The following is an 8,300-nucleotide window of genomic DNA, read 5'->3' as shown; positions in this document are numbered from 1 at the left end:
GCAAAAGAAGTATTAACTAATTACTGAAGAAATTACTCTATTTTTAATAAATATTTATTTGTAAAAAAAATAAGTTTTTTTCCTAAATATATTTAAATTAACATTCCTAAAATATTTTCACAAATTTTATTTTCATATTTATTTATTAGTTCAAGATGTTTTATCGTTAACTAAAATATTCTAAAAATTCCCTATTAAAAATATTTAAAAAGTTTTACGGTAGAATTAAAATAAATGGCAAATTATTTAATAAATCATTCAATGAAAAATGATCCGATATTTTTAAATCTGAAATAACAAATTCGGCTTATCAATGAATTTTTTAAAAAATAGCACAATACACAAATATAGTTTTTGTGTATAGTCTGAATAATTGTCATTTATTTTATATTTATTTCACAAAGATTTGCGAAATAAGTAATCAGGGTAAATTTTAAAAAAATTTTACCGACAAATATAAAAAAATATTTGGTTTACCTGCATGCAATTAATTACGTGTAAAAAAATGGTAAATATTGCACTAGTGTATGTAATTTTGAAAATCAAAAATACTTATGTGGATTACCGGCATGCAATTACGTAAAAAAAAACTGGCTTGTAAAATAACGGTATATGTAATTTAGAACCAAAAAAATATTTATGTGGATTACCGGCATGCAATTAATTACGTGTAAAAAAATGGTAAATATTGCACCGGTGTATGTAATTTTGAAAATCAAAAATACTTATGTGGACTACCGGCATTCAATTAATTAAGCATAAAGAAAACTCAATATTGCACCGGTGTTTGCAATCGGAAAATCAAAAATACTTATATGGATTACCGGCATGCAATTAATAATGTACAGTAAAAGCTATCAGTACACTGGAATTATTAATTACCAAAGTAAACATGCAGTATTCCGGCATGTTGTTATGTGAGTTCTTTAATTTATTACAAAATATTATGACCTAAGTAATATATACATTTAATAACATTGATAATGCTTGATTGTTAAAATATAAATTTATTAGAATAATACTTGAAATACATTAATTAAAATATTATAAAGTGAAAAGTGATTATTTTTTTTAAGAATTAAAAACAAATTGATTTAAAAAACAACTTTTTTCAAATAATTGTAATTTCATTTTGTTCAAATGCTATATTATCCTTGAAATGAACTCATTGTTTGGATTAATAAAAAATTAATATTGTTAACAAAGAACAAATTTACATCTTTAAATTGATTTAGTAAATTGTAGAATTAGGGTATTAAATATTTATGAAGAAAATAAAATAAAGGAAAAATTATTTAAATTGAAATATTTAGAAATATAATAAAACCACTAAATATTTTTAAGTTTTTAAAATTAAGAGTGTAGTTAATTTTGAGAAAATTAGTGCACGAAATACACACAATTATTACATAAACGTATAAAAAAAAAAAAATTGAAAAAATAAATTAAAAAAAGGTTTAAATTATCTATAAGATATTTAACTATAATGAATACTCACAATAGATCCTCAACGACAGATTATTCATGCTATTACGACTTTAGTAATGCACATGAGTATTATCAGAAATTTGATAATACTATGTTTATGAACCAAAATAATTCACAATATTCAGGCTCAATATACAATAAGGGTCTTTCAGCCCAAGGACCTAACTTTTTGCATAGCAACAAGATAAATCTTTCTACGGTAAAATTGGATGTAAATAATAACGCTCCTGCACTTATGAATACATTAATAGAAAAGAATAAGGAAATAAAAAATATGGAGAAAGAACTCAAAATAGTGAATGAAAGTAATATATTTCTCAATAATAAAATTGAAATGTTGAAGATTTTAGCTGCAAACTTTGGCGCAACACAAGAAGATATCGAGGCCACAATGTCAACAAATGACATTTTTTGTATTCCAAAACCATCTATTAACGTAAATTATCCCCAAACAGATTCATCATATGAAAATCTACATGAAAAAATTGATGATGAACTTGATGACCTGATAGTTAGTGACAAAAATATCATTAATCTTAATATTGATGATCCAGTAAAACCGTTTAATGATGAACAGAGTAATGAATCAAAAAATATATCAAAGAGTACTAGAATTAAACAACAAAATGAAGATCAGAGTGAGAAAAAAGTAGATCTGAGCCCAAAAAACCTCTTAAAGAGATCATCAACTCTACTTAAAGCTACAAAAAGTTTGACAAACAGCATTCAAGCTCAAAAATGCACCAACAACAAGTACTTAACTGGTACTAGATTCGGCCCATCTATTCGACAAAAAACAATGATGCAAGCTAATGCCAATAAGAGATTATTATTATCTAAAGCAAAGAATATTTGATTATTCAATTGATCTACTAACAATAAGCCAAATTTGTCAATTTGCACTTAGGCGCCAACACATTTTAGTTTTTCATTTTCAATTCTAATTAGGTTATTATTTATAGATAAAGATATTTATAATAGATTCACATATTTTATTAATTTCTCACAAATTATTAAACAATTATTAAAGCTTTTATTCAAATTAGTGCTTAATTTTAATATTTAATTTTGTGTGTTTGAATATTTTTCTTTTTAAAAATATTTTCTTATGCACACACAGTATACGTCGTAAAAAATGGTTTAATGTAGTTTAATCAGCATTTAAGTGCAATCAATTAAAAACGCTTTGTAAATTATATGCTCACATTTGTTAAGCAAGAAATTATATAAGGTTCATGCCTATATAATTTTGAAAAAACAAATATATAATTAAGTTTTTTTCATTGTAAATAATCAAGACAATATTAGTTTTTTTAAGCAAGAAAAATGCACTACAGCTACAATACAAATGGAATGATGCAACCTCAAATGCACGTGATGCAGAATCATCAACAATTTAGCGGTATGCATCATCAAATGGGAGGGGGAGTTTGTTCTCAGCAGTTCTATCATGAAAATGGGATTGGTAATAACAGAGGATATTCGGATAATCAAAGCTATCAGCAAGGAAGCTTCCAGGCACAACAACATATGCCGCAGTATTCGATGATGCAATCTCAACAGCAACAACATCAGCATCATCAACCAATGGGAGATAGGAATCTGGGAAGGGCAAGAGCTCAAACGAGGGGCCCATTTTCGAGAACAGCTGCAAGCAGGTCAACTACTCCTACCCCAATGAACAGAACAACAAATTTGAAATCAAGGGAATTTTTTCAAAACGATGAGATTGGAATGCTACGTAGATCTTCTGAATATTCAGAAGTTAACAAGAATCCATCTTTATCTCAAATCGAAAATAGCAACTTTAATGGCGAATATAATAATTATAGTAGCCACCAAGATATTCCCCAGACCCCAACAATTGGAGGTGGAAGATCAGAGCATGGATCAAAGCTTAATATTATGAATCCAGATCATATTATAGTTCAAAAATTGAATGCTCCTTTAGAACCAACTCCAACTCATGTCGCAAGAATGAATAAAATGAGGCTAATGGGATTATTAAATAATAACAACACTCCTATGACTCAAATGACACCAACATCTTCAGGAAATAACAATTTTGGAATGAGAGATTTCCATGCAATCTCACGTCAATCATCTTTTCCGCCTCATTACCAAGAAAAGTATCCCCCAAAGTCAACAAGTAATTCTAATAATACAGCAGCTGCATTTAAAGATAGCTCACCAAAGGTACTCGGATCATATGTTTCAAGACAATTAGAAGAAGAAGTAACAAGGTTAAGATATTTGGTAGACTCTCAGACGAAGAGGATTTCGGCATTGGAAATGAGAAATAAGGAACTTGAGAACGAGTTGATATCGGCCAGGAATTATCAACAAATGTACCAAAATTTGTTAGAAAAAACTAATTTAGAAAATCATGATGAAGATGAAAATGAATTGGAAAATAATGAGGGACAAGTAAATAATGAGGATTATAATGAGAGAGATCATGATGAAGTAGAAGACAATGTTGTTCAAAAGCAAAAAACTATGGCAAGCGAAATCAAATACGTCAGACAATCAAGCGAAAAGGGAGCTTCAATGTTTTCAAACATTCATCAATTTTCGGCAGAATCTGCACTAAGAAAGGCAGGAGTACCCCCTGGTAAACCTTCATATGTTTATAGGCCACCAAACAACCCTGAAATGATTGATTTAAAACTTGCAGAATTTCATAATTCGCGTAGCTCACTAATTAGATGGTCAAAAGTTAGTAGCACAATATATCTATTTGGTACAACTCAGGTTCAACTAAGAATTTCAAGAGGAAATCTTCTTGCAAAGCCAGAATCATCTGAATGGGGTAATGGGAATTTCTGGCCAATTGAAAAGTTTGTTTCTGTTTTTGAGCCAATTGAAAGAGCAAAGATGCCAAATAATTGATTTACAAACTCAAAAACAACAAATATTAAATTTAATGAGTAATATCATTATGGAAATATTATAACTAATGAAAACAGTATTTATTATTAGATAGAAAGTTATTTTTAATTTAATTTGATTTATTTGATTTACAATTTTTAATAATTCAAGGCATGCATTAACAATAAACTTTACCGCCGAACTTTTAAATAACTTGAACATTAGAATAGCAATAATAAAATGTTAAGTTATATACATCAAACTTTTGATATTGAGCAGTCCAAATATGTTTTCCACTGCAGTAAAGCTAGCAAACTTAGATGATTATTTAGAATCCTCTCAAGATTGTATAGTTTCACTTTTATCAGATAAAGATGATACAAAGCCAAAAATTGCAGTAATGAGACCTGCAAAAGCCCAAGATAATAAAGATGATAAAAAATCAGGAACTAGTGATAAGGCAACAGTAAATGTGGCAGATTGTCTTGCTTGTAGTGGATGTGTAACTTCTGCGGAAGCTAAGCTATTAGAGGACCAAAATGTCTCGGAATTTATGAATATACTTAAGCAAAAAAGGCTAACTGTGGTATCTATTTCGAACCAATCATGCTCTTCTTTTGCCTGCCATCTAAATTGTGATCTAATAACAATTCAGAGAAAATTGTCGGGGTTATTTAAGCATATTGGAGCTAGGTTTGTAATGAATTCAACAATTTCCGAGTATATTTCCTTATTAGAAACAAAGTATGAGTTTATTTCGAGATATAAGGCGAAATCTGATCTACCAATGATTATTTCACACTGCCCAGGATGGATTTGCTATTCTGAGAAGAGCTTAAATAGTTCTGTATTACCTTTATTGAGTAAAGTTAGATCAGCACAACAATTACAAGGAATTTTGATTAAGACTTTGACTCTTGAAATATATAATCAATTATTATTTCTGTATAAATTTAGATTAAGCAATTCTTATGGAACGAATATGAATATTAAAACAACCTTTACACAAAACGATGACTTTGTTGAACAAAGTGATATTTTTCATGTTGCTATTATGCCTTGTCATGACAAAAAATTGGAATCAACCAGAAGTTCTCTTTCTTTGAAATCATCTGATAAAAATTCTAGTTGTCCTGAAGTTGATATAGTATTAGCAACATCAGAAGTTGGTGAAATAATAAAATTAGCAGGGTTTAATTCACTATTGGACGTTCCAGAAGCTCCACTAGATAATTTATGGCTTAACCAGAATTTTCAAATTACTAAAAAGCATAATCTATCTCTTTTAATTACTGAAAATTATGTAAGCAATCAAATTCTGAATCAGTTTCCTTGGTTGATTCCTTCATATTTTAACTCAAACTCAGGCGGATTCTGTGAATATATTATAAGAAGTGCAATCAAAGAACTTGCTGGAGATAATATTGATAATAAAGTTCAACTCCCATTTAATAAGTTAAAAAATGACATCTTAGAAGCCAAATATATTAAAAACAATGTTGAGCTAAATTATTGCCTTGTTTACGGATTTAGGGCAATCCAATCCATCTCTCGTAAACTTAATTTGCAAAAGAACGCAAGTCAACATACTCAGTATAAACAAAACGTTGTAAATCATGTAAATTATCACTTAATAGAGGCTATGGCATGCCCAACCGGATGCGTTTCTGGCGGAGGCCAGATACTTTCACAAAACGATCAAAATGATGATAACTCTGATTTAAATAAGCTAAGAAAAAATATAAAGTTTATTGACGAGGTTCAAGAAGCTTTGTATAAAGGTATTAATTTAAATAAAAATCAAGAAATTATACTGCCAGATGAAATTCCAATTGTGAATATTTTGTATGAATATCTAATTCATATAGACAAACAAATTGATAGAAGTTCTGGCTTAAAACTCCCTTTTCTTAGGAATGATTTCGTATCCATTAATGAAGTACCAACTGCATCTTCGTTGAAATGGTAGATAGTAACATTTCGAATTGTTTCTGGCGCCAACATGTAATTTGGACCGGTAATATTGGCTATATTTGACAATGTAAATCATAATGTGGGGTACAGTATTGTTTAATTTCATCCTACGTTTTGAGATTACTAAATATAAAAATATTTTATATTTTCTAAAATTGTTCATTAAGATATTCATTTTTTCAATTCTTTTACTATATTCTTGTTTATACTTATGATTTAAAAATGACTCTATTGCAAGTTATTAGAAAAACAAAAATGAAAGATAAAGAAATGAGAATTTTAGTGCTTGGTTTAGACAATGCAGGTAAAACAACTGTTGTTAGGAAGTTTGCTGGCGAAGATATTTCTACAATTCAGCCAACACTAGGTTTTAATATCAAAACACTATTACATGGTAAATACAGATTAAATACTTGGGATATTGGCGGCCAAAAAACAATAAGAAGTTATTGGAGAAACTATTTTGAAAGCACAGATGGGATAATTTGGGTTGTTGATTCAACTAATATAGAAAGGATGGACTCTTGCAGCGAAGAATTGCACCGCCTTCTTTCCGAGGAAAGGCTTTCTGGAGCGTCCTTATTGGTTTTTGCAAATAAACAAGATTTATCTAATGCATTAAAACCAGAAGAAGTAGCACATGTAAGTTTTTTTGATAAAATTAAGTTAATTAAATAAATTTTGTTAGGCTCTTGGTTTGTCAAATATTAATAACAGACATTGGAGAATTCAGTCATGTTGTGGACTCGACGGGAAAGGCCTTAATGAGGGAATAGATTGGATTGTTAATGATATTGCAACAAAAGTGTTCTTATTAGTTAATTAGCCCAATTGGTACTATATATTAAATAACTATAATATATACAATATAAAATTTATAGATGATTAAACTACGACAAATATTCCAATCTAAATGATAATATACACTTAATCACTATTTGTTTCAGACATTCTCATATAAATTTTTAATTTTTTATTGCATTGGTTAGAATTCCACTGATAAGGATTCAACTTTATATCTTTAGCCATTAAATCGGTATTTTCTTTATATTTGTTATATAGCTTTTTCATGATCATTTCCTCTCTTTCTCCAAGTTTCTCCGGAATTGAGTTGTCTTCAAAAACAGGAGGTAAAGTACTCAAAATAACTTCTGGACTTAAGGACTGTAGAAGTTATGAACAAAAAAAAATAATTAAAAAAAATTAATTGCGTATCAAGAATGTCCAGGTTTCAATCCTACAGGTAAAAACTTACTTGAAAATTCTGATTAATGGTCTTTTTATTGTCCCATACAGAGCGCAAATTCTTATCTCTTATTTGCTTCTCTAAATCTACATATTTATGTTTATTGCTTTTAGTCCTTCTACTCACTTTCTTAAGCGTTCTCCTTCTACTTAGTTTAATTGCCATTATGTTAATTACCAACCACAGCCTTTCTAATTTTAATAATGTATGTTACATTCACTTTCCATTTTGACAATTACCTTTGAAGGCGCCAATTTTAGGTACAGTTATAATCGTGATAGAAAAGGCGCTAAATCATGTAGATTTAACAAAATTCCACACATCGTATTATTTATAATTAAGATTTAGAGAAAAAAAGAGGATCGAACATAAAACAATCACAAGCATACATATAAATACTCTTGGAATACACTCTATGTACGGATTTATTAAGTTTTTTGTTGGGTTTTGCATTCCAGCATACCATTCCATTCTTGCTTTAAAAACTCAAAATCATCATTTAATTAAAATATGGCTAGTATATTTTTTTACAGTTGTCTTTTATGAGCTAATTTTATCATTCATTTTGGACCCTGTCTTTAAAGTTATAGATCCCAGGCTTCTACACTTTAAGACTTTATTTGTTGTATTATATATCTTCCCTGAAACAGGATTTCAAGAATCATATTTCAGTTTTTTTAGTAATTATTTAAGTAAATTATTTATTCAAGTATTTGAGTAC

The 8,300-nt window shown here is 28.8% G+C and overlaps 5 protein-coding genes across 5 annotated transcripts; all 5 read left to right on the top strand.

The window, feature by feature from the left end:
• The first annotated feature begins 1,486 nt into the window (after positions 1 to 1,486).
• On the top strand, positions 1,487 to 2,344 carry Chro.10027 (hypothetical protein). The annotated part of the gene is made up of 1 exon (XM_660836.1): positions 1,487 to 2,344. One exon carries the CDS (start codon positions 1,487 to 1,489, stop codon positions 2,342 to 2,344), a length of 858 nt encoding a protein of 285 aa, XP_665928.1.
• A 470-nt stretch (positions 2,345 to 2,814) lies between these two features.
• Positions 2,815 to 4,380, top strand: Chro.10028 (hypothetical protein). Its single annotated transcript, XM_660835.1, has 1 exon — positions 2,815 to 4,380. One exon carries the CDS (start codon positions 2,815 to 2,817, stop codon positions 4,378 to 4,380), a length of 1,566 nt encoding a protein of 521 aa, XP_665927.1.
• Positions 4,381 to 4,645: 265 nt separating this feature from the next.
• Chro.10029 (Fe-hydrogenase) lies at positions 4,646 to 6,328 on the top strand. The annotated part of the gene is made up of 1 exon (XM_660834.1): positions 4,646 to 6,328. The coding sequence occupies one exon, from the start codon at positions 4,646 to 4,648 to the stop codon at positions 6,326 to 6,328; it is 1,683 nt and encodes a 560-aa protein (XP_665926.1).
• Positions 6,329 to 6,555: 227 nt separating this feature from the next.
• Positions 6,556 to 7,011, top strand: Chro.10030 (ADP-ribosylation factor-like protein 2 (ARL2)). The annotated part of the gene is made up of 1 exon (XM_660833.1): positions 6,556 to 7,011. The coding sequence occupies one exon, from the start codon at positions 6,556 to 6,558 to the stop codon at positions 7,009 to 7,011; it is 456 nt and encodes a 151-aa protein (XP_665925.1).
• A 983-nt stretch (positions 7,012 to 7,994) lies between these two features.
• Chro.10031 (hypothetical protein) lies at positions 7,995 to 8,300 on the top strand (the record flags this gene model as incomplete). The annotated part of the gene is made up of 1 exon (XM_660832.1): positions 7,995 to 8,300. A coding segment is annotated over one exon (306 nt), but the record flags the coding sequence as incomplete, so codon positions are not given.

This window comes from Cryptosporidium hominis (genome assembly GCF_000006425.1).
Source record: "Cryptosporidium hominis TU502 chromosome 1 CHRO011010, whole genome shotgun sequence".
Lineage (NCBI taxonomy): Eukaryota > Apicomplexa > Conoidasida > Eucoccidiorida > Cryptosporidiidae > Cryptosporidium > Cryptosporidium hominis.
This window is presented reverse-complemented; position numbering and strand designations above follow the sequence as displayed.